This window comes from Gracilinanus agilis, chromosome 2 (assembly GCF_016433145.1).
Source record: "Gracilinanus agilis isolate LMUSP501 chromosome 2, AgileGrace, whole genome shotgun sequence".
In the NCBI taxonomy this organism is placed as follows: Eukaryota; Metazoa; Chordata; class Mammalia; order Didelphimorphia; family Didelphidae; genus Gracilinanus; species Gracilinanus agilis.
In genome coordinates, this window is record NC_058131.1 from 489,890,603 (window position 1) to 489,916,578 (window position 25,976).

Consider the following 25,976-nt stretch of genomic DNA (forward strand, 5'->3'; position numbering starts at 1 on the left):
CAGAGAACTTATTGTGGGAAGAACTGTATTACGGTTTTCATCACTTATGTTCATACAGACAGACATACTGTGGGAAAGTTAACTCTGAATATGAAAATCAAAGATAAACAGTGCAAAGGAACCATATGTGAATTTAGGAAGCAAAAGTTTAGTGATTTGTATTTGAGAGCATGGTCTATAAAGCCAACTGGTTTTTTTTTCCTAATAATGTCTTAGGGCTGACCCTACGTAAAAAATATCCATGGAAAACAGGCCTGGATGGAGTCTTTCCACTTTCCCATGGCTATCTGGTAGAGAGCTCTTACTAGAGGTAACCTGTTGTTTTTGTTGTTGTTTTTTTAATTGTAAACACATATTTCTAGTTCATCAAAATCAGTAGAAGTTACTCAAATGTTACGGAACCAGTTTTTTTAATACTACAAAAGACTTTTTGTTTTATAGTGAGATGTGGTTTACATTTCAATGCTTAGAGCCATAACCTAAGATTTGGGAGTTGGCAGTCCAACTCCCTCCTCCACTTCTGAAAATACATTCAAATAATATTAAGTAGTCTTCAAAAGCCTTCAAAGAGGGTCCCAGTTCTTGGTTAATGTTGAGAATGCATCATTGTGGAATAAATCAAATTTATTCAAATTTCTCTTCATTAACTTTTTTTTTAAATGTTCATCTATCTATCTATCTATCTATCTATCTATCTATCTATCTATCTATCTATCTATCTATCTATTTATTTATTTTGTGAGCCCTTAACTTCTGTGTATTGTCTCATAGGTGGAAGAGTGGTAAGGGTGGGCAATGGGGGTCAAGTGACTTGCCCAGGGTCACACACCTAGGAAGTGTCTGAGGCCGCATTTGAACTTAGGACCTCTCGTCTTCTTCATTAACTGCTGTGTATATACATACCTATATGTTTTTCTAATAATAAATAATGATAAATATATTAAAAACCCTTACCTTCTGCCTTAAAATGAATACTATGTACTGGTTCCAAGGCAGAAGAGTGGTAAGGGCTAGGCAAAGGGGATTAAGTGACTTGTCCAGGGTCACACAGAAAGGAAGTGTCAGAGGCCAGATTTGAACCTAGGACCTTCTGTCTCTAGGCCCGGTTCTCAATCCACTGAGCTTCCCAGCTGTCCCCATATAAACATTTTAAAATAACATAATTCATAGTTACTATCTGAATTGTTGATATAAATAAAGATTATTTAAATGGTGGCGTAAGAATAAAAAGTGGCATGAACTTTTAAGAAGAAGTTTACTACATCTAACACAGAGTTATTATAAACATGGACAACTCCAAGGGCTAGGTAACTATCTCCTCAGTACAAAAGGATTATGTGTAGCCACTGTTTTGTGCTGAAAAACCATCCAACTGGTATTTTCCCCATAAGTCCTGCAGAAGATCTTGTTAATTATTTTTAAAGAAATTTTTTTTCTCATATTTTGGAAGAAGAGGGTAAAGAATGGTTTGGAAGTCATTTATCTTTTATTCCAAGATAAAATTCAATAAAAACCAATATCATTTAAATTCATCTAACATAGGAGGCTTCTTTTGTAGATGTAAGTAAAGACCCAAACACTTCTTGGGTTAAATATCTCACAATTTATCTCAGGAATGGTCTTTTTTTCATTATTAGAAATGTATTAGATCAGAAGGTGGGGGCAAAGCTACTTACTCTTTCTTTTGGGTCTTTTTACTGCTTTCATTGAGAATTTTCATCCCAGCCTGGTAAACAGCTTCCGCTTCCTGCATCTGTCGTCTCTTATGAGCTTGTTCTTCAGCTAAAAATTAAGAGTAAGCCACATAAGTTAAAAGTGATTTCAATTTTATCCTAAATATTATTCTGCAATATATTTTTGGTATGTTTTGTAGCTAAAGCTACCAAGACATCTCTTTTTCTCTGTCAAAGAGATCTTTATTAATATCTGGCTTAACTTTGGAATGTATTTGGATGGGTGGGCAGGGTGAATGCAATACAGGGGGCAAAATGTAAAAATGATTCTAATTTGAATAATTAAAAATTATTAAAAGTTAGAGAATAAGGGGCAGCTGGGTAGCTCAGTGGAGTGAGAGTCAGGCCTAGAGACAGGAGGTCCTAGGTTCAAACCCGGCCTCAGCCACTTCCTAGCTGTGTGACCCTGGGCAAGTCACTTGACCCCCATTGCCCACCCTTACCACTCTTCCACCTATGAGACAATACACCGAAGTACAAGGGTTTAAAAAAACAAAACAAAAAAAGTTAGAGAATATGAATTTCAAACTTTCTAAAACTATGGTAAATTGAAAATTTGCATAATTGGAAGATGGAGGAATTCTGTAATTGGGACAATAGTTCTATATCTTTTTTTTAATACATTTATTAATATTCATGTTTAACCTGATTACATGCTTCATACCCCTACTTTCCCCTTCACCCCCCGCTCTCCCCTCACCCATGGCTGACGCACATTTCCACTGGTTGTAACATGTGTCCTTGTTAAGGGCCCATTTCCATATTGTTAGTTGCATTGGTGTGGTCGTTTCTAGTCCACATCCCCAATCATGTCCACCCCAACCCATGCGTTCAAGCAGTTGTTTTTCTTATATGTTTCCTCTCCTGCAGGTCTTCCTCTGAATGTGGGTAGCGTTCTTTACCATAAATCCCTCAGAGCTGTCTTGTGTCATTGCAGTGCTGCTGGTACAGAAGTCCATTACATTTGATTTTACCACAGTATATCAGTCTCTGTGTACAATGTTCTTCTGGCTCTGCTCCTTTCGCTCTGCATCAGTTCCTGGAGGTCTTTCCAGTTCACCTGGAATTCCTCCAGTTAGCGCAATAGTATTCCATCACCAGCATATACCACAATTTGTTCAGCCATTCCCCAATTGAAGGGCATCCTCTCATTTTCCAGTTTTTTGCCACTACAAAAAGTGCAGCTATAAATATTTTCGTATAAGTCTGTTTATCTATGATCTCTTTGGAGTACAAACCCAACAATGCTATGGCTGGATCAAAGGGCAGGCATTCTTTTATAGCCCTTTGAGCATAGTTCCAAATTGCCAGCCAGAATGGCTGGATCAGTTCACAATTCCACCAGCAATGCATTAATGTCCCAATTTTGCCACATCCCCTCCAGCATTCATTACTCTCCCCTTCTTTCATTTTAGCCAATCTGCTAGGTGTGAGGTGGTACCTCAGAGTTGTTTTCATTTGCATTTCTCAAATTATTAGAGATTTAGAACACTTTCTCATGTGCTTATTGATACTTTTGATTTCTTTACCTGAGAATGTCCTATTCATGTCTCTTGCCCATTTTTCAATTGGGGAAAGGCTTGATTTTTTATACAATTGATTTAACTCCTTGTATATTTGAGTAATTAGACCCCTGTCAGAGTTTTTTGTTATAAAGATTTTTTCCCAATTTGTTGTTTCCCTTCTGATTTTGACTACATTGTTTTTGTTCGTACAAAAGCTTTTTAGCTTGATATAATCAAAACCATTTAATTTACATTTTGTAATTTTTTCTAACTCTTGCTTGGTTTTAAAATCTTTCCTTTCCCAGAGATCTGATAGGTATACTATTTTGTGTTCACTTAACTTATTTATAGCTTCCCTCTTTATATTCAGGTCATTCACCCACTCTGAATTTATCTTGGTGTAGGGTGTGAAATGTTGATCTAAACCTAATCTCTCCCATATTGTTTTCCAAGTTTCCCAGCAGTTTTTGTCAAATAGTGGATTCATGTCCCAAAAGTCGGGCTCTTTGGGTTTATCATACACTGTCTTGCTGACATCATTAACCCCAAGTCTATTCCATTGATCCTCCTCTCTATCTCTTAGCCAGTACCATATTGTTTTGGTGACTGCTGCTTTATAGTATAGTTTAATATCTGGTACTGCTAGGCCCCCTTCCTTCACATTTTTTTTTCATTATTTCCCTTGATATTCTTGATCTTTTGTTAGTCCTATATCTTTTAATTAAATTTAATGAACACCTAAGTAAGCATTTACTATTTAGGAAAGCATTTTTTGTTAGGTGTTAAGCATAGCCTGAAAATATACAATTAATATATTCTGATTGGTGAGGTCATTTCTTGGCTGCTACAAACCTAGTCAACAATGAACAAAATTTTTGCCACCACAAAGAGCGCAGCTATAAATATTTTTGTACAAGTCTGTTTATCTATGATCTCTTTGGGGTACAAACCCAACAATGGTATGGCTGGATCAAAGGGCAGGCATTCTTTTATCGCTCTTTGGGCATAATTCCAAATTGCCATCCAGAATGGTTGGATCACTTCACAACTCCACCAGCAGTGCATTAACCTCCCAATTTTGCCACATCCCCTTCAACATTCATTACTCTCCCCTGCTATCATTTTAGCCAATCTGCTAGGTGTGAGGTGGTACCTCAGAGTTGTTTTCATTTGCATTTCTCTAATTATTAGAGATTTAGAACACTTTCTCATGTGCTTATTGATACTTTAGATTTCTTTATCTGAAAATTGCTTATTCATGTCCTTTGCCCATTTATCAATTTGGGAATGGCTTGATTTTTTAATACAACTGATTTAGCTCCTTGTTTATTTGAGTAATTAGACCCCTGTCAGAGTTTTTTATTATAAAGATTTTTTTCCCAGTTTGTTGTTACCCTTCTGATTTTGGTTGCACTGTTTTTGTTTGTACAAAACCTTTTTAATTTAATATAATCAAAATTATTTATTTTACATTTTGTAATTTTTTCTAACTCTTGCTTGGTTTTAAAATCTTTCCTTTCCCAGAGATCTGACAAGTATACTATTCTGTGTTCACTTAATTTACTTACAGTTTCCTTCTTTATATTCAAGTCTTTCACCCATTCTGAATTTATCTTGGTGTGCCCTTCAGTTGGGGAATGGCTGAACAAATTGTGGTTTATGTTGGTGATGGAATACTATTGTGCTCAAAGGAATAATAAACTGGAGGAATTCTGTGTGAACTGGAAAGACCTCCAGGAATTGATGCAGAGTGAAAGGAGCAGAGCCAGAAGAACATTGTACACAGAGACTGATACACTGCGGTAAAATCGAATGTAATGGACACGTCTGTACTAGCAGCAATGCAATGACCCAATACAATTCTGAGGGATTTATGGAAAAGAATGCTACCCACATTCAGAGGAAGAACTACAGGAGAGGAAACACAGAAGAAAAACAACTGCTTGAACACTTGGGTTGATGAGGACACGATTGGGGATGTAGACCCGAAAGGACCACACCAATGCAACTATCAATAATATGTAAATAAGTCTTTACTGACCACACATGTTAAAACCAGTGGAAATGTGAGTTAGCTATGGGTGTGGGGGGTGGGGTGGAGTTTGAGAGGGTGAAGGGTAAAGTAAAAACATGAATTATGTAACCATGAAATATTTTTCTAAAAATAAACAAATTAATTAAAAAAAATGAACAAAATTTCTCTAACTAATAAATGGTTAAAGGGTATAAGAAGTAAGTTCCCAAAGGAAGAAATGCAAACTATTAACCATGACAAAGTGCTCCAAATCACTAATTAGAGAAATGCAAATTAATACAATTCTGAGGTTCAATCCCATACCTATCAGATTAGCAAAGATGATGAAAACAAAAAATTATGATTGTTAGAAGGGCTACAGGAAGACAAACACAGTATTGAAATATTGAAAGAACTCAGAACTGGTCTAGCCACTCTGGAAAACTACTTGAAATGATCTCCAAAGGCACTAAGCTGTGCATACTTCTTGAACCAGATACCTCTCATAGGCCAAAAAAGAAAAAAAAATAATAAGAGGAAAAGGATCCATATGTATAATGTATATTATTTATTTATTTTTAAGCTCTTACTTTCCAACTTAGAATCAATTCTGTGTATTGACTCTAAGACAGAAGGGCAGTAAGGGCTAGGTGGTGGGGGTTAAGTGACTTGCCCAGGGTCACACAATTAGGAAATGTCTGAGATTTAAACTCTGGTCTCTAGGCCTGGCCTCAATGGAGACTGAGCCACCTAGAGCTCCTATAATGTATATTATTAATAACATAACAAAGGAGATAAAACAGGAAGTGGCTGAACAAATTATGGTTCATGAATGTTGGAAATTTGGGGTTCTTTGGGGTTCATTGAGTCTTAATATTCAGGTCCTTGATATAAACTTCCTGTGGACGTTTAAAGGACTTGAAAACTACATTTCCCATGATTCCTCTTGTGTAATACAAGTGGGCAGGAAATGTGATTATGTAGACAAAGGTATAAAGTCTCAGAACTTGATTGAGACGCTTTCTTTTCCTGTGAAGCAGCCAGGTGGGCAGAGGTAATGGTGGGTATTTTGAATTAGATCTTAGCAGGCATGTGGCTTTCTTAATTACCAATATGGATTATAATAAACCATTAATACTTTTTGAATATACCCTTCTATATCAATTTTATTTGTAACAATGTTAATAGATTTTATTGTGCCATGAGAAGTGATGAAAGGGACGATTTTAAGAAAACCTGGGAAGACTTGTATAAATTTGTGATGAAGTGAGCAGCAACAGGAGAACAATTTATATGACTCTGTAAAGACAAATAACTTTGAAAAAACTTAAAAACTTGAATACAATGACTAACTATGATTCCAAAGGACTGATGCTACTCACCTCATGATAAGGTGATGGATTCAAGAAGAAGAATGAGACACCTAATTAATTAATTAATTAATGAGACATGTGGAATTGTGCTTTGTTTGATTCATATATATCTGTTATTGGGGTTTGAGTTTCCTTTATTTTCTCTAGATTGAGGAGAGGAGGGGGAGAGAAAAAGTAAATGGAAATAATGTAAAAACTTTTTTAAATGCTCAAAACTGGAGAAAGGGGAAAAAATTGGTCCAGGAGGGCAAAGTTCTTAAAACTTGGCTCAGACAAGAAATTTCTTAGGCATGTCTCTGAAAATATACTTACTTTCACAAAAGCCCCACTTTTCATCTGTTTTGTAGTCATAGGTTGTGGCACACCATAGCCTCCCATCTTCCCTCCCATCTGATGTACATTCAGCATATTCTTTCTCAAGGAAGAGGAAGGGAAAGTGGCAGGGTTCCCCATCTGCTGTACCTTCAATGGCGGTCAAAACTGTAAAGAAAAAATTACAAAGTGAATAAAACAATATCATTCTCACTGAAAAAAATTCTTTGAAAAAGCAACTCCCTCTGCCCAATTATAAATAAATCTTCAGTACCTACAGAACCATTTAATATCAATTGCATTAAAAGAAAGAGCAGCTAGGTGGCACAGAGAATAGAGTGCCATGCCTGGAAGACTTATCTTTTGGAGTTAAAATGTGGTCTAAGACATAAACTAGCTGGATGATCCTGGAGAAGTCATTTAACTATGTTTACCTCAGTTCCTCATCTGCAAATGAGCTGGAGAAAGAAATGGCAAACCACTCCAGGATTTTTGTCAAGAAAACCTCTAAAAGAGCCAGACATGACTGAAAAACAACTGAATGATAACACAATAAAAGAGAGACAGTGTCCAGAATGGTGGAGGCAAATGGTCCTGCTAATACTTTGGCTGTATCAGATAGCATTTAAAGTATTGTGTTCAGTTCTCCTAATTGGGGACTACTTCTCTTGGACAACTGTTTCAGGAAAGCCCCAGTCCCCATAATTCATGTTACTCCCTGCTCTCTAGCCATCTTCCAGTCACCAAACACCTTGAATAGGATGCTAGATGGGAATATCTCATTCATAAGAAACAGCTAAGAGGTTTAAAAAAAAAGGAGGTAGGGGAATATAACATTATGTATTAAAGAAGTTATTAGTCATATGAGAAAATCCAGTGTTCGGAAGGGGAAAGAATGCTGGAGATAATTGCGGGGGAAGATTATAAATAAACTTTTGTCACTTACACATACAAAATATCACTTGCACAAAAGAAGAAAGATATAAAGATTTTAGGAAACAAATGACAAACTTGTTACAAAGTCATGATAGAGCAGTAATGATGGTGGACATCAATTATCCAGACAGCTGGAAATTTCTCTTATCTGCTTAAAACAAAGAAGCTGTTCATTTATAAACTTGGATGAATGATAATATCCTTTAAAAGAGAGAAGGATCAAAAAAGGAAAATTCTCTTCTACATTAGATTCTTACTTATAGTGGGGAATGGGCTGCTAAGGTGAAATAATGGAATCCTTGGGAGAAGAGGAAAGACAAGCATGACATACATGCATCCTATATTTTGGGAAAACTGATTTCAGAGTTCAGAGGAAGGATAAAATTCTCTGACCTAAAATTATGTAGGGTAAATTAGTCCAGGAGGCATGGGAAACTCTTAAGAATGAAATTCTGAAGACACAAAGGCAAACAACTCAAATGAGAACATAATACTCAATTCATATGGAAAAGGAACCTCCACCACAATATAACCACTAAGGTCATCCAGTCACTGCTGAAATACCAATGAAATAGAACCCACTACCTCTCCAGGCAACTCATTCAACTCTTGGATTACTCTAATTTTAAAGAAAGTCCACTTTACACTACACCTAAATTCCCCATTAGGTGATAACTACTTGTTGGAATTGTTATACAAGGGGATTACCATTCAGACATATGTTGAGTCAGATGAGCTCTGATGTCTCTTGAGTTTCTTCTTACCATTCTGTAATTTACTCAATCTTGTGATAATGAGATTAAATCTACCCCACCCATCTTTAGATTAAATTAATCACCAAAGGTGAAAAAAACATCTCTACTTAACTCACAAGTTGGGTGGTCTGTGTGCTAGAGTGAGTGACAAATCAAAATTTATTGACTGCCTCCTGGGCAGTCCTAAGAAAAGCATCTGTTGTAATTGGACACATAAACTAAGAGGAAGGCACAGGAAGTGACACAAAATAAGCACCTTTAAAAGAGACCTCAGTGAGCTCAGCTCCACTCTTCTGGTTCGTGAACAGGACCTGAAGGAGTGCTTCTGGTTTGTGAACGGGACCTGGAGGAGCTCTGGAGCTGGTGAGGCTGTTCTTAAACCTTTCCTTTGGAATTCCACGTGGTGAGTGTAAAGACTGAATCTTCCTGAGCTTCTCTTAGGAACTTCCCTTTCAAAAGAGACTCTGTGACTGAAGCTTTTGCTTCTTACAGGACCTTTGGGCCTCGGGCCTTGGCTTGGCCTTTTTCTAATTGAGGACTAGTTAGATCTGCTTGGGTTAAACCAGGGACCTAAGCAAATTATTTAGTTTGTCAGGTTAAATATTTTACCTTATCCTCTCTCTAAATTTCTTAACTTCTCTCTCTCTTCTCATTTGTAAATAAACTTCCATAAAAGTCATTTTGACTTGAAGCTACTCTTTAATTGGGAATTGACAATTATTCAGTTCCCTGGCGACCAAACCTTTTAATATTCAACCTATCCCAAACCCCTTTTTACCCCTTACAATCTCAATGATGACATTTGTATTTTGCTGCATGTAAAACATTTTATGTCCATTATTTAATTTAATCCTGACAACCAAATGAAATATATGGTTCAAGTATCACTCTCCTCAATTTTTAGATGAGGAAACTAAAGCTTGGAGAGATCATAGGATCATAGATTTAGAGTGAGAAGGGACTTTAGAGTCATCTCTAGTTTGAACCTTTTACTGACAGATGATGAAAGTATCAGACATATAATCTGGATATTATGATTACAATTTCTAGGGTACTAGTAGTTTTTAAATTATTATTCTTGTAAAAGAAATAGTAATAATCAATATTTAGATAATATTTTTAAGTTTTTACAAAGCACTTTACATTACATCATTTGAGCCTCAAAACAAAGCTGAACTGATTTGAGACTTACTTAGTTTAGTCATTATGCCAGCTTTTTCCTTTCACGTAGTAAACAATGAATAGTAGACATCTCCTTAAATCAATTCTGTTTTTATAGCCTTGTTTTTTTCAATGCTTGAGCACCAAAAATATTAGATTCTTATAATACTAGAGACTGTTATAGTGTTTTATTTTCAGAAACTGAGTTAAATGTATGAGCAAAAGGAAGTTAGTTTTTAATTCATTTCCCTTTGTGTTATCCTTTGTTTTTAATATATCAATACTAGATATTCTAGTAACACACATATGGTAGATTTTTTCTCTTACTACTGCTTTACATTGTACTGTATTAGGTAACCAGGAAATTAAATTATTCTACTAAGAAGTAATGGAAAAGACCACTGAATTAAAACATAGAAGACAACCCATTTCTTTTACAGTAATAATAATTAAAAGGCTACTTAACACAGTAGTACCCTGAAATTGTAATTAGAATATCTAGATTACATCTCTGCTACTTTTCTTAACTGTCAGTAAAAGGCTTAGAATAGATGACTCTGATGTCCCTTCTCTCTCTAAATGCTTACTGGATATTTGATTTCAAGCAAGTCATTTCATCTGGAGTATCTGCTCACAGAATGTTTGTGAGGCAGACACTGATGAACATAACCTGTCCTGGTGATCTTTTTGCTTTTTATCACAGTGAATAATACTTCAAAGCATGAGGAAACCAACTTCATCAACTCCTTTATTTGTCTTTCAAAGGAAAGCCTATGAGCCATCATTCCACTTAGCTGCAATTGCCTTAAGTCTTTTGGTTTCATTTACAGCAAGAATGTCTATATTAACATGGTTCAAGGCCTCAAATGATCTATCAATGAATTTGTCCTGGAGAAAGATCCCACATTTGTAATGCCAACAATTAAATGAATGTTTATAGACATTATAATTGTGTGATTCTTAGCATGCTCTAGCCTTTGTTCTAGTATTCTGCCATTGTCACTGAGGAAGAAGAGAAAGACCATACAAGACTGTGGGTCATTTTTGCATCTTCCTTTGTTTTATAAGCTGTTGTGGTCAAAGAATTATTTACTTACTGTGTTAACCTACTATTTTGAGGATAAGCTTATCCACATTTATTTGGGTTGATACTTAATAGAATAAGTCTATAACAAGGTCTCTACTTGGAGGTTTTTTAGCTCAGTTAAACCTGCCAGGGCTTGTACTCCACTGAAATAGCCTTCTAAAAACCACAATCACCTTCATATGATGGTGAAATATAGGAGTAAGATTTCTCTATTATAGAATATTATAGGTTGTACAAGTTCCATGAAATTCATGACCATTCAAGAGAGATCAACCTAACAATCCACATGGGAAAAACTAAGTAGATAAGAAATGCTTTTTTGCCCAAACCATGATAGTTATCTAAATAAGTCCATAGAGATTGTTGGTTGTGCAATCATTTTTCAGTCATGTTCGACTCTTTGTGAAAACCATGGCAAAGATGCTGGATTGGTTTGCAATTTCCTTTTCCATTTCACTTTACAAATGAGGAAACTAAGACAAACAGGGTTAAATGGCTTGCTCAGGGTCACATGGCTATTAAGTCCAAATTTGAGGCCAGATTTGAACTCAGGAAGAACTAAGGAAGTCTCCCTGACTTCAGGTCAATACTATATTCCACTGTGTCACCTAGCTGTCCCTACTGAATTAGTTCATCAGTATTTATACCTTAGATAGGCATTACAGATGGACAGTGAACTAAGCCCAGAACAAGCTAGCCAAATTTAGGAAATCATGCAATACCTTATATGATTCTCAAACTGCTTGCTGGACAAAACCTTATCTTTACACTAAAAATTTTCAGTGATGTTGTATGGTTTTTATTTTTATTTTTATTTATTTTTAATTTTTAAATTTAGAATATTTTCCCATAGTTACATGATTCATACTCTTTCCCTCTCCCCCAAAATCCTCCCCGCCCCCCCATAGCCGACAGGCAATTCCACTGGATTGGTATGGCTTTTAAACAATCTCTGAAGAATCTAAATTACTAATAATGCAAAGGACTATAGAAAGATGGGTCAGGGGCCTTTGCAGCATGAGAACATAAAATCAGTATAATTTATGTGCATTAAGTAGCTTAATGCTATCATTGAGGAAAAAGGCATGATAAGAAAAGGAAGTAGGTCAGTCACATATGCTACACTATATTTAGAAATAGTTGAAAAAGGACCTAGAAGAAAGCCTCAAGCTTCACTGCCTCTATAGCAGGTTTATGGGGAAACACTGAAAAGAATTACACAAGATCAGAAGGTACTGATAAGCTTCAATCTCAAATCAAGGAGATGACAGATCACATTAAAGCATGTGGGTACTATCAAGAAATTACTTGTAAGGTCTTCAGTGACACTATTAAGAGAATTAGAATTTCAGGAAGAACGTCTTAACTAAAACCATCTAGAAATAGAATGAGTGCCTCTGGATATAGATACTTAATAATAATATTTTTGGAAATGTTGTAGATGGAATTTGGTTCAGATAGGAGCTTTGATTAAGTAACTCCTGGGGTCCCTTCCAACTCTAACATGTTATGAAAGGGAAAAAAGGAATCTATACACTGGTAATCATTCCAAATCTTGTTTAGTAGAGTATCTGCAGGCCTACTCAACACCAAAAACAACACAGAAACTTGGAATGAAAGTAAATTTGATAAATTAATACAGTAATTTTTTTTGTCATTTCCCCAAAGGAAAATAGTTCAGTTGTGATTATTTCTACTTTACAACATAGTCTATAACATAGCCCAGTAAATTATCATCATTATCATAGTGCAATTTTAGAGTTATAACATTTTTAGTTTTGTTATTTTTAAATGTGAAATATATGATAAGATAAATAATATACGGTAAAGGTCTTAAAGTACAGTTAATTAAAAATCATCCCTTAGGATTATATTCTTTTGAAACAATTAACGACAGTGTTATAATTCAGGAATGAAAATTGCTACACTAGAAAGTATAACAGAATTTTTCAATCTTAAAAAGGTGGTCAATTTCCACCTGAGGATTTACAAGGAATTATAGGCTGTTAAGAGCTAAATAAATTAGTCAGAAGCGATCCAATTCAACCTCCACCTTAAAAAATCAAGTATCTCTAAATCTATAAAAAGTAGTTATATAAGTTCTACTTGAAGAGCTCCAGTGATATGAAAATCACCAACTCTCAAAGTAGTCCATTCCATTAAAAAAAAAATCCTTACCTTTCATCTTAGAATCAATACTGTACACTGGTTCTAAGGCAGAAGAGCAATAAGAGCTAGGCAATGAGGGGGTTAAGTGACTTGCCCAGGGTCACATAGCTAGGAAGTATCTGAAGCTAGATTTGAACCTAGTACCTCCTGGCTCTAGGCCTGAGTCCATTCCATTTTTGGACTGTTCATTGATCCTAGTTATGTCCTCTGAGGTTCTTTCACTTAACAACCCTTAATATATTTAAAGGCAATTATCATTTCTTCTGGGCTAAACATTTCTTTAGTTATTCATTTAAGGACAGTTTTGCATCACTTCCTAACTGGTCACATTGGTCTTAAGCCAATATTTCTAGAGAATATGACTGACTGAAAACAAATGTTTCCATTTTAGTAACCTGGATAGTTATTCAGAAAAAAAGTTACATAAAAAGTTCTTTTGAGGAGTTTCAGTTTAAAACAATCTGATCAGGTGTAGCCCAAAGTTTTAGCTTTCTTATTCCTAATACACCAGGTTTAAGACCTTTGGATATTCTACAATCTATCTCTAAAAATGCATCACTTAAGACCATAGTGTTGCATCATATGAAACTAGAATTATTTAATATGTTTGAAACTGTTCATAAAATTAGTGAGAACAGGTGCAAACTAGTTTTCATGATTTTAAAAATAACTAGGATTCCTAGTTTCCTCCTTTTATTAAAATGTCTAAGCTTCAAGAGAAAAAACAAAGTCAACTCTTTCAAATCTATGCCATACATTTAAGGAAATACATATGATCTAGCCCTCTGAAAGAAGTACCTAAGCCCTGGCTATTTTACTAAAGTGGAACAATTTGTGAAAAAACTGATATATTACTTTGGAGGAGTTGTGAAACAGTCTAGTTATTCTGGAAGTAATTTGGAATAATTTTGAAGTGACTAAATTGAAGAAGTGACTAACATGTTCTTCTGCTATACCTATCTCTCTTAGAGAAATGACAAAAAGAAAGGTTCTATATGCATCAAAAAACAGTAGCTCATTTTGTAGTGACAAAGAACTGGAAACAAAGTAGATGTTCTAACAATTGGGGAATGGCTAAACAAGCTAGGGCATGTAAATATAATGGAATATTACTGTGTCTAGGGAATTGTGAATATGTAGAACAAAGACAAGCATGAGAAAACTTATAAGAACTTATACAAAGTGAAGTAAACAACCAGGAAAATAATATTCACAATAACTACAGCAATGTAAATGTAAAGAACAACAAAGTAAATAAATTTGTATGCAATGGAAATTATAATGAACAAGGTTGATTTCAAAGAAGAAATACAGAAGGTATTTCCTCCTGGTAAATCTTTTTCAGAGGTAGGGAACTATTGGACATGGACATTACTTATCATGTCAGACAATTTCAGTATGCTGCATTAGTACTGTTAAACCATTTTATTCCTCTTTTTTATTCTTTGTTATAAAGAACAGCTCTTTGGAAGATTGGGAGATACACTGGGAACTACGAAAAAATTAATGTATAGTTTTGAAAGATTCCTGCAATAGTGCATAGACTTTTTTTTTTTAAACCCTTAACTTCTATGCATTGGCTCCTTGGTGGAAGAGTGGTAAGGGTAGGCAATAGGGGTCAAGTGACTTGCCCAGGGTCACACAGCTGGGTAGTGTCTGAGGCTAGATTTGAACCTAAGACCTCCCGTCTCTAGGCCTGACTCTCAATCCACTGAGCTACTCAGCTGCCCCCTGCATAGACTTTTAAAATAATTAACACAAGAATCTTTTCTCCTTCTATTATAAGCAAGGAACTGAATATTCTTAAATATTAGCTAGAAGACTAGATCTTTCTGGACAAATGGCTACTCTTGGATATAAATTAGACCCCGTGGAAGTTGAATTAATTTCATCAGACCTGTAATTGTACTGGAGCAGGAATGCCTTGAAGGAGCTAATGCATAGATAAATCTTATTTGTTTGTATCACAAGAATTTTTTCTGGGTACAAGTTAGGTTTAATGAAAACAATTGAGAAAACCTAAGTTTTCTATTATTGGGAGTTTAATGATGAAAGAAAAAATTTCAGAAGTTGTGGCAAAAATGATCCTTAACATCTCACATTTTTCCAGAACTATAATTTTGATATTGACAAGAGACCTGTGAGCACAGAATTTATTGATCTTGTCATTTACTTATTGATTTAAAAATAAAACTGCAGATTTTTTTAAATGTAAAATTTGTTAAGAATCTGTTATAGAAGCAAGTTATAGAGCTTGGGTTTTCAAGCTCATTCTTTCATGAAATTCTGTCCTTTGTTCATTTTTAACTAAATGAGGAAATAAAAACCTTACTTACCCTCTTCTCCCAATTAATTAAACTACAATATCCATTTCTCAACTAAGCTGGTTAACTGAAGACTCACTACATTTCCACATGCACATAATTAGAGAATACCTAACTCATTCAGATATATCTAAGGACATTACTATTCAATGTAAAACAAAAAAAAGCCATCAATTTAATGAAGAAATCTTATAGTACTCAGAAAGCTTAACAAAATTCTAAAAATAAGTTACACTTTGAACAAAGACACAATTTACGTTATTTAAAGAAAACCATGGCTAAAATAAATAAAATAGCTAAGAGGAGATAAAGAGGGGTTTAATATTACTGTTGTGAAAACATGTTACAGAAATCTCTTGGGACAATATACAGGTGTCATAGAAATTGCGAGGTTGTCTTATTATTATTATTTATTTATTGCAAAAGACTAGCTGAGAATTGTTCAAGAGGGCTTGGGGTTCTATGTCACAAGAAAGCTTAAGAACTGAACCAAAGTAATGCATTTGTGTGATTCAACTGTGTTTTTTAGGAAGCATGAAAATAATCCAACCCTAATTCAGAAGACCAGGATTCCCCTAATGGGAGTTCAATTCTAACTTATTATATTTGAGAAATAATTTTAATTTCTAATTAATAAGGGAATTTGATTTTGTTGGTACAGGGAATTCCTTAATGAGAAAACTAACTGCTAATACAGTTCAGCAACTTATAAGCTTAAAATAGTTGCTTGGAGCCCTGAGAGGTTAAAGGATTTACCCAGGGTCATAAACCTTCTATGTATCACTGTCAGGACTTAAACTAAGGTCTTCTGGACTCTGAAGCCAGCTCTTTATCCATTAAAGCATTGACTCTCATCTATTTTATTACAGTAACAAAAAAATGAAAACAATAGCCTATGTACTCAAGGCACAAAAGAAGCCACTCACAAATTTAGTGAAAAAGAACTAGACCTTGAAGAAATTTAATATAAAAGACCTTGCTAATAAAGTAGACCACTTTTGATAGGTTGCATTCAAGTATTTGTTTTGTGTATTTTAAAAATCCATGTTTAGAAAACCTAGAATTTTAGTTAAGTGCTAGTCTAAAAGAAATAATCTCCTTAGTCAAAATTTGGCAGCTAGGTGCTGCAGTGGATAGTGTCTGGCCTGGAGCTGGGAAGACACACCCTTCTGAGGTCAAATCTGGCCTCAGATACTTACTTAGCTGCATGTGACCATAGGCAAATCATCTAACCCTGTTTGCCTCAGTTCTGATATGAGCTGGAGAAGGAAATGATAAACCACTCCATTATCTCTGTAAAGAAAACCCCAAATGGGGTTACTAAGAGTTGGATACAACTGCACAACAACAGACAGCCATTACAGGTTTTTTTTCCCTCCTTTTTTCCTCTTAATTTTTTGCATGATGTTGCTGGAAGATGTTTGTGTTCTAGTCTTCTACTTTTAGGCTAATTTTATTTCCAGGAAAAATCTTAATTTTCTTTTTAACCATTACTGAAATGGAAGAATAACCCTTTGGTTCAAACCAGCTCATGAAAGAACAGGAATTTTAAGCATTGTATAAGATAAGGTTTAAATTTTGTGTCACTAAAGTAGACCACAAAAATGAGTCAAAGTAATCTAACAGTTCTTGTATTGAAACTTTCCAACCAGAACAATGCTGAGGGTGAATCTTTTTTGTAGATTTGTGACAAAGTTAAAGTATCTAAAAGGAAATTTAAAGGACTTTTGAATTATAATCTTCATTTTGATAACTGAGGTCTTTAGTCCCTACACAGTGCTTTGCACCTGTACTACAACATACTCCTGAGGCTGTGATCTCATTGGTGTAGATATTCCCCACAACAATGCAGATTACAACTAATCCACTCCAGCCTATTCCTTTCCTAATTCTCTTAACTATAAATGCTCTCCCTCTCTGACTTGAAATTATTCCTCTGGATTTGTGATTATTCTTTTATATTTATTTTGTAATGCCCTTGTTGCGTTTAACAAATGCTTCTTAGATTTGACTCAGAAAATTTTATAATCTGCTTTGCCAAGCCCTCTTTTAACAAACCCCAACAGATCTGTAGATAGATGTACAACTATATATGTAATAACTTTATAAGACAGTTTGTGTTGTCTTCCTTAAGAATAAAATTGAGAGGGGGGCAACTGGGTGGCTCAGTGTATTGAGAGCCAGGTCCAGAGATGGGAGGTCCTGGGTTCAAATTTGGACTCAAGACACTCCCCAGCTGTATGACCCTGGGCAAGTCAGTTAACCCTCATTGCCTAGCCCTTACCACTCTTCTGCCTTAGAACCAATTCATAGTATTTATTCTAAGATGGAAGGCAAGAGTTTAAAAAGAAGGAGAAGGAGGAGGAGGAGAAAGAAGAGAGAAAAGAGAAGAAAGAAGAAAGAAGAAAGAAGAAGAAAATTGAGAGGTAATATGGTGTAGTGTATAGAACTGGTTTAGGAATGAGAAAGATCTGGGTGCTGACCTACATTAAATGAGGGAGATTTCTCATTTGGGAATTCCCTACACCAAAGAAATTACAGGTCAGTCTTTATCTCTTAATCATACTGTAACATGATTCTGTCTCCTATTTAAAAACAATGTAAATCATAATGGTTGAGAAAAGTTTAAAGGTCCCTGACTTGCAGTTATTTTGCTATGAAGTACTTGTGATTTTTATCAATGTAAGTACTCTTATCTACCACTATCCCGCTTGACTATGAGCATTTTCATTGATTGTCCTCCATGCCTGAAATGTTCTCCCTGCTTATTGCCCACCTAGTTTCCCTGGCTTCCTTTAAGTCCCAGCTAAAATCCTATTTTCTATGAGAAATCTTTGCTGATCCCCATCCCTCTAATAGCAGTCCCTTACCTCTGATGATTATTTCCAATTTAGCTATCTCCAAGTGGAGGTAATCATATGTAATACACACGATGTGTGCGTGTGTATTTGTATGTAGTTGTGTCCTGTTTTCTAAGAGGAAGGACTGTCTTTTGCTTTTCTTTGGCTATGCAATGCTTGGTAAAGTGCTTAGAACATAGTAGGTGTCTAATAAAAATTCAAAGATTGACATTTCCATGTCTTCTCATTTTATGTAAATCTTGATTATATTTTTGCCAAAAAAATTGGCATTTTAGCATGAAAAGGTTCAGACCATATGTATAGGTATATGGAATAATGAAGGGAAGGAGGTCTTTAGGGAAGATATATGTCTTTCTTTCTATCACCAGTGTTTAGCACAGTACCTGGGATATAGCTTTCACTGAATAAATGCTTCCTATTTATTGGTTGACTACTGACTTGTAGTCTGAAAATAATACAACTATGGATTCTTAGGATCTCTTCTGATATTGTGGCAAATCTATTAATAGGGGAAAGATGACCTTAATCCTAACATTTATTAATCTGACCCTGAGCAAGTTATTTCTCCTCTATGGGCATCAGTTTCCTCATCTATAAAATGGGGGTGGGGTGCGTTGGAAAGGGGAGAGGACCTACTTATACAAAAATATTTATAGCAGCTATTTTTGAGGTGGCAAAGAATTGGAAATTGAGAGGATGCCCATCATTTGAGGAATGGCTGAACAAATTGTGATATGTGCTGGTGATTGAATACTATTGTACTATAAGAAATGATAAGCAGGATGATTCCAGAAAAAACTAGAAATATCTGCAGGATCTGAAAGATGCATCAGAAATATCTAATGCAAAGCGAAATAAGCAAAACTGGGAGAACATTGTACATGGTAAAATATTGTACAATGATCAACTTTGAAAATTTGGCTACTCTCAGTAATACAACAATCTGGGACAATCCTGAAAGACTTATGACTGGGAATGCTATTCACCTACAGAAAAACAACTGTTCGAGTCAGATGGATGTGAATCAAAGCATACTATCTTTTATATCAGGGTATTTATGGTTTTATTTTGGGGTTTTGGTTTTGTATGAATGTGCTCTTGCAACAATAACCAACATGGAAGTACATTTTGAATGATAATAAAAATAAAAATTTTTTAAAATGAGGGGGTTGGACTAGATGGTTCCCATGGTTTCTTCTAGTTCTAAGTCTATTACCTTTAAATTTATAGTAGTTATAGTCAGTTTTTGCATTCTCATTTGGAAATCAATTTAGCCCAAAGGACAAATTATTGTCTCCTGCAACCACCTTATAATTGAGTGCTGGAAAAAAAATCCAATTTTTACTACAGAAAGAAGTGTTCTTATTAATAGTAATAATAATCTTCCACTAAAATCACAGTTCAATGCCTCATCATGATGCAATAGTGATCAAGGGCTCCTGAAAGCTATGCCACACACAGTTCAAGCTTTGGTGAGTCCTACTAAGCTAGAAAGGGTTTTTGTTTGTTTGTTTGTTTGTTTGTTTTTGGTATAGCCTATAGAGAAATTGCATGTTCATCAGATGAGGAAAAGCTTAGCCAAGTATGGAAAGGTCATCTCTAGGTTGGCAGCAGAGTGATGAATGAAGTAATTTCAAAGGCTGACTACTGAATCATAGATAGGTTTAGATTTGCATTGGTGGAGGAGGTCTCTATATTTTGAATTATCAAAGGATTAGTAATAATAATAATAGAGACAAAGAAAAATGCAAAAAGTAATCTGCTATTCTGATGAATTTCAAGGACGTAAGAAATTAAAATAAACTATGTCCTTAAGGTCAATATTCCAAGTCAGGTTTAAAGAAGTATTATGTTGGTAGAACAAAAATCACTTTAAGAAAACTACTAATACTGGTAAGAAAACCAAAGCACCAAGAACTATTCACACTTCCCTAAACATATCTATACTTTATTACAGCCCCATTTCTTTTTCTGAGGCATCCGTTAGATATATGCCTACTGAGATCCTACCTGCTCCATGGGTTTTGCTTTTCATGCCTTCACAATAGTTGGGGTTGGGGAGAAGGGAAAAAATCCATAACAAAAATAAATAAATAAATAAAAAGTCTGTTTTAAAAAATATTAATAAAAATGAAGCAAAAAGAGATTTTATTTATTCTTTAAGCCCTAACACAAGTGTTATTTCTTCCATGAAACTTTCCCTGAATTGTCCCTCCTTCTCTCCCACCCAGTCAGAAATTATCTTTCCTTCTTTAGATCTTATATAACTTTTTGTACGTCTTTTATTCATTAGTATCTTGTTTTGAATAATGTATTATTATATGTGAGTGGTGCAGGCAAAAGAATACTGGACAAGAATCAGGAAAATATCCTGTCTCTGACACTCTGTGACCATAGGAAATACAGTTTCCTCATCTGCAAAATGCTAACAATCATAGCTAACATTTATGTAGCACTCTGCAAACTTTTTAGGTAGTAATATAGGTATGTGCTATATTATTTTCATCAAAATTTCTAAAACAGGGATAATAATACCTACTCTACCTACCTCAAGAAGCTGTTTTGAAGGTCTAATGAGATAATGTTTGTAGGTGCTTTGCAAGAAGTGTTCTATAAATGCCAGCTATGGTGATAATGACGAGGATGTGCTTTTTTCCCTCCTCAGTGGACTATAAATTCTTTGATAGACCCAGTATCTTTATCTTTGTATCTGCCCTAGTGCATAGTACAATAGTCTGCATAAAAGAGTTGCTTAAAAATTTTTGTCAACAACAACACTTTGACAAACGTGACCTTTCTTCCCATTTGAAGTTAATGGTTTAGGAAAATTGTAACCAATCAAGAACACAATGCATATTTCTTAGAGAAGTCATAAGTGTTCAAAAAGGATAATCCAAAGGAAAAAAGATTAAAGTTTATATTTACAGTTTAGCCTAAGAACAATAATGATAATAGAAGCTAATATTTATAAAATGTCTTAAGGTTTTCAAAATGCTTTACATATATTACTTAAATTTATCAATTTGATTTTTACTGAGAACTTGCTAAAGTACTGGGGTAGGCACTGAGATAAAATGCACACTTAAGTAATTATATTATTTACATACTGCATGAATAAGAAAGACTAGAAGGGATAGGAAACTTTGGACAAAGGAGAGATTACAAGGTTTATGGAAAACCTTATTGTAGAGGGACTGTGTAAACTGGTCTATAAAGAATGGGTAGAAAGTGATAGAGGACACTGTAGACACAGAAAGTGATGTGAGCAAATGTGTGGAGGTGGAAAAGCATAGATTGTGCTTGGGAATCAATGAATAAACCAGTTCACTAAGACTATATGGTTAAGTGAAAGTTTTCCTTCCAAAAAGCTGGAAATTCAAAACTGGGATTTAAACACAGGTTTCCTGGGCCCAAATTTTGTGTATGATATTGAGCAAAAACTGCAAACATTAGGGCAGCTGGGTAGTTCAGTGGAGTGAGAGTCAGGCCTAGAGACAGGAGGTCCTAGGTTCAAACCCGGCCTCAGCCACTTCCCAGTTGTGTGACCCTGGGCAAGTCACTTGACCCCCATTGCCCACCCTTACCACTCTTCCACCTATGAGACAATACACCGAAAAGTACAAGGGTTTAAAAAAAAAACTGCAAACATTTACACAATAACAATAATATGTACAATGAATAACTATGAATGACTTATTATCAGCAATAAAAGGCTCCAGGACAATTCCAAGGGACTCATGATGAAAAATGCCCATTACCAGAGAAGGAACTGATGGTGTTCAAATGTAAATTGAAGCATACTATTCTTCACTTTATTTCCTACATGAATGTTTCTCTAGTGCAGTGATGGTGAACATTTTAGAACTTTTTAGGTACCCCATGCCCTGCCCCTCCACTGAGTTCCACCATGGAGAGAGGTTAGGAGGCTTGAGTCCCCACCCTGCCCCCAGTTCAGGGGCAAGGCTGTGATGCCTGCCATGGGCTGGCCATATTCCTCCATGACTGTGGAGGGAGGCTTGAGTGCCTCTTTCTACTCCCCCCCTCCCACCCACCCCCATTTAGGGACAGGGCTGCTGGCTGGTCAAGCCGGGGCCAAGCTCTGCTGCGATGGTGAAGGGAGTCTTGAGTGCCCTATTCCCTGCATTCAGAGATGGGGCCAGGCTCCCAGCTGCCAAACAGGGGGCCTGCATGTACCCACAGAGAGGTCTGTGTGTCATCTTTGGCACATGTGCTATAGATTCACCATCACAGCTCTAGCATAAGCTCTAGATGACTTGTTTCATACCATGACAAACATGGAAATAAGCATTACATAATAATATATATACCGCCTATATCATATTACCTGCCATTTTGAGGAAGGCTAGGAGGGAGAGAACATGGATTACAAAATGTCAGAAAACAATTCTTAAAAATTGTTATCAACATGTAATCTGGAAACAAACAAAAAAAACAACAACACCCCCTTCACCCTTGCAAACATTCTTTTACTTCTTTAAAATATAAGCAAATCTATTCTGCTTTCTACATCTGGAGAAAAACCTTTGGGAAGCAACATTATACCTGATTTCAATACTTCTTCACTTTCTTCTAAGTCCTTGTTTTCTAGATTTGGCATTTCTAGGGAGCTGGTTTCTTCTATAATACTTTCAACATCTCCCTCCTGGCTCTTGAAGCTGTTCTCTTTGGCAGGAGGTTCTAATTCTGGTTCTTCTGAGTCAATGAAGATCTGACCAGCTACAACTCGGGCTGCTGTGGCATGATCTTTTACTGTTTCTTCTGATGGCAAAGAAGTCTGAGAAGTATCAAACAAAAGTTTCACGGTAAATATATTTTTAGTACATTAATTTCATGAAATTATTTTCTAGTGTATATTGATATGTTTTCCCTTCAAAGGTCTCCTTTTCAGGAGTGTAATGTGTATTTGGCATGTGTTATAGTTAGACTAATCTGACAGGTTTTGTTAACTTAGATTTAGAAGAGATTGTTATCCTTTGAGCCATCTTTTTGGCTAATTTCCTTTATGATTCTTTATATTTACTAGCATCTTTTTAAATTGACAGTAAAATAATATTAATTCTTTTCCTAATATTTTAAAAAATGTATTCAGTTATATGTCAGATTGGATAGGAATTGGATCCAAGTAGTCCTGACTCCAAGGCTGACTCTATCCACTGATCGAACTAAATCTCATGCCTTCCACATGGTAAGTGCTTTAAAAATTCAGGTAGAATTAACATGACTAATATTTTGCTCCCTTAAATTTATTTATTTATTTGATTGATTTAGAATATTTTGCCATGGTTACATAATTCATGTTCTTTCCTTCCCCTACTCTCTCCCTGCTTCCGTAGCCAATGAGCAATTCCACTGGGTTTTACATGTATCATTGTTCAAAACCTATTTCCATATTACCAATATTTGCAATAGAGTGATCATTTAGAGTCTACATGCCCAATCATATCCCCATTGAATCATGTGACCAAGCAAATGTTTTTCTTCTGTGTTTCTACTCCCACAGTTCTTTCTCTGGATGTGGATAGCATTCTTTCTCATAAGTCCCTCAGAATTGTCCTGGATCACTGCATTGCTGCTAGTAGAGAATGACCAATATTTTTGAAAAAAGGAAAGTTTATTTTTGTTTTCAGAAAAGAAAGATAACACCTCCATTGTTCTATTGGCTCCATCTAAGATACTTCTCTTGTCCTGGTGTCATACCTAAACTCAATACTTATAAGGCAAATTTAATGTTTTCTGGCAAAAGGGCAAGTGTTACCGTTACCACTTAAGAAAATTATAATTCTACTTATCATATAAATGCAGATTCCTTATATCTTCTCTACTTGTATTGTGCAAACCCTTAAAACAAATAATCCCCCACTCATCCTCTATATATTTTGCTTGTAATAGTTATCTGCAAGTTGTTTCTATCATTAGACTATGAAATTCTTGAGAGCAAAGACTGCTTTTAGACTTTCTTTGCATCCCCAAGCTCTTAAGACATAGTAGTTACATAAGAAATGCTTATTGTTGACAAACTAGCTAAATAGCAGCAAATATAGTGAAGATGTTTAGTTCATACCTTTGAATCTAAGGATTCATCCTGACCGCCTTCTTCATCTGTAAAAAAAGTTTAAATAAAGTCAATCATTATAAGCTTTCTTGCTGGAAAATTATGGAATTTCTAAGGTTAAACATTTAACAAGCATGTCAAAATAATATCCACAAACTGGATAATCAGTGCCTGACATAATTAAGAATTTCAAGTGAGTAGCCTGGAATGAAATAAAAACATTTTTTAAAAAAAGGTTCTCTTAACTCTGCTGCTCCATAAGTTTCTATTCTACTCATTTCCCTTTTATTGTCAAATTTCATGACCGAGTGACCTATACTAATCATGCCTATTTCTTCACTACCAGCTCACTATCAACTTTTAAGCTTCTTCTAAGCTTGTTATTGCAATGAAACTACTCTTTTAATTATCAAAGCCATTGGTCTTTCCCAGGAATTTTCCCTTCTTGACCTCTTTTGGCAGCAAATGACATTATGCAATAACTCCTGTCCCTCTTTCCTCTTCCAGTACTTTCTTCTTTTGGCTTGGTTTTAACTTTTTAACCACTCCATCTCAGTCTCTTTCTTTGGCATTTTTCCTTCTTCCATTTCTTTAATATAAGCATTTCCCAGGCATTCAGCCCCTTTCTTCCCTTTCTTTTGATGATTTTGATGACCTTCTTCAACTTTCACCTCTATGTAGGTGATTAAAAAAACCCTCTTTCTGGGGCAACTGGGTAGCTCAGTGGATTGAGAGTCAGGTCTAGAGATGGGATGTCCTAGGTTCAAATCAGGCCTCAGAAACTTCCTAGCTGTGTCACCCTGGGCAAGTCACTTGACCCCCATTGCCCACCCTTACCACTCTTCTGCCTTGGAGTTAATACACAGAAGTTAAGGGTTTTAAAAAAATTAAAAACAAACAAACAAAAAAACCTATTTCTTTAGATTTGACCACTTTCAAGTTCCAGAATCACATTTCCAACTATTTATGGAAGTTGCAGACTCAATTGTCCTGTCTATAGCTCTAGGTAAATATATCTAACAGTAGTCTTTCGTTACAATGTGCGTCTTTTCCCAACCATTATGATTCTGTCAAGGGTACCACAATTCTGCCAAGATCCACTCCATTCAGTACTTATATAATGTCAATCTATCTTGACAGTACCTCCTGTATAGGTATCTTCATTTCCATTTCCATTACCACCACCATAGTTCAAATTCTTATTGCTTCCCATTTGTCTACTGTGAGGCCTCTTAACCAGTCTCTACCTCCAGTTTCCCCTCATGTTAATCCAACCTATATGTCATTTGTAAACTGATTAAAAACTTCTGATGGGCTCAAGCAAAATTTATCCCAGCATTAAAGACATTCCAAAAATCTGCTTCTACCCTGCCTTCCACCTTTATTTCATACCACATATGCTTCACACTAACTAAACCTAATTATTCAATGACCTTTGAATAACTATAGTACTTTCCCATCTCTGTTTTTTTTGCTCACATTGCTTGGAATATCCTTTTTGCTAATCTTCCTTAGTTAAATTCTTATACTTCAAGCTCAAAATGCGACTTCCTCCATGAAGGCCTCACTGAGAACCCTGCCAGTCAGAATCTCTTCTCACTGAAGTTCGAAGTGGGAAAGGAACCCAGAGGTCAGCTCATTCAACTTGTACCTAGGCAAGAATCTCCCTTATG

At 35.5% G+C, this 25,976-nt stretch overlaps 1 protein-coding gene across 1 annotated transcript in view; it reads right to left on the minus strand.

Moving 5' to 3' along the window:
• The window catches only part of SEL1L (SEL1L adaptor subunit of ERAD E3 ubiquitin ligase), a gene marked incomplete at its 5' end in the record, with an annotated part of 58,750 nt that extends 34,387 nt beyond the window's left edge, over window positions 1–24,363 (minus strand). Inside the window, 4 exons of the mRNA XM_044659983.1 lie at window positions 1,677–1,782; window positions 6,938–7,105; window positions 22,794–23,025; window positions 24,313–24,363. Of these exons, the coding sequence (XP_044515918.1) occupies window positions 1,677–1,782; window positions 6,938–7,105; window positions 22,794–23,025; window positions 24,313–24,363 (557 nt within the window). The remainder of the gene's footprint in view (window positions 1–1,676; window positions 1,783–6,937; window positions 7,106–22,793; window positions 23,026–24,312) is intronic.
• Window positions 24,364–25,976: the final 1,613 nt, after the last annotated feature.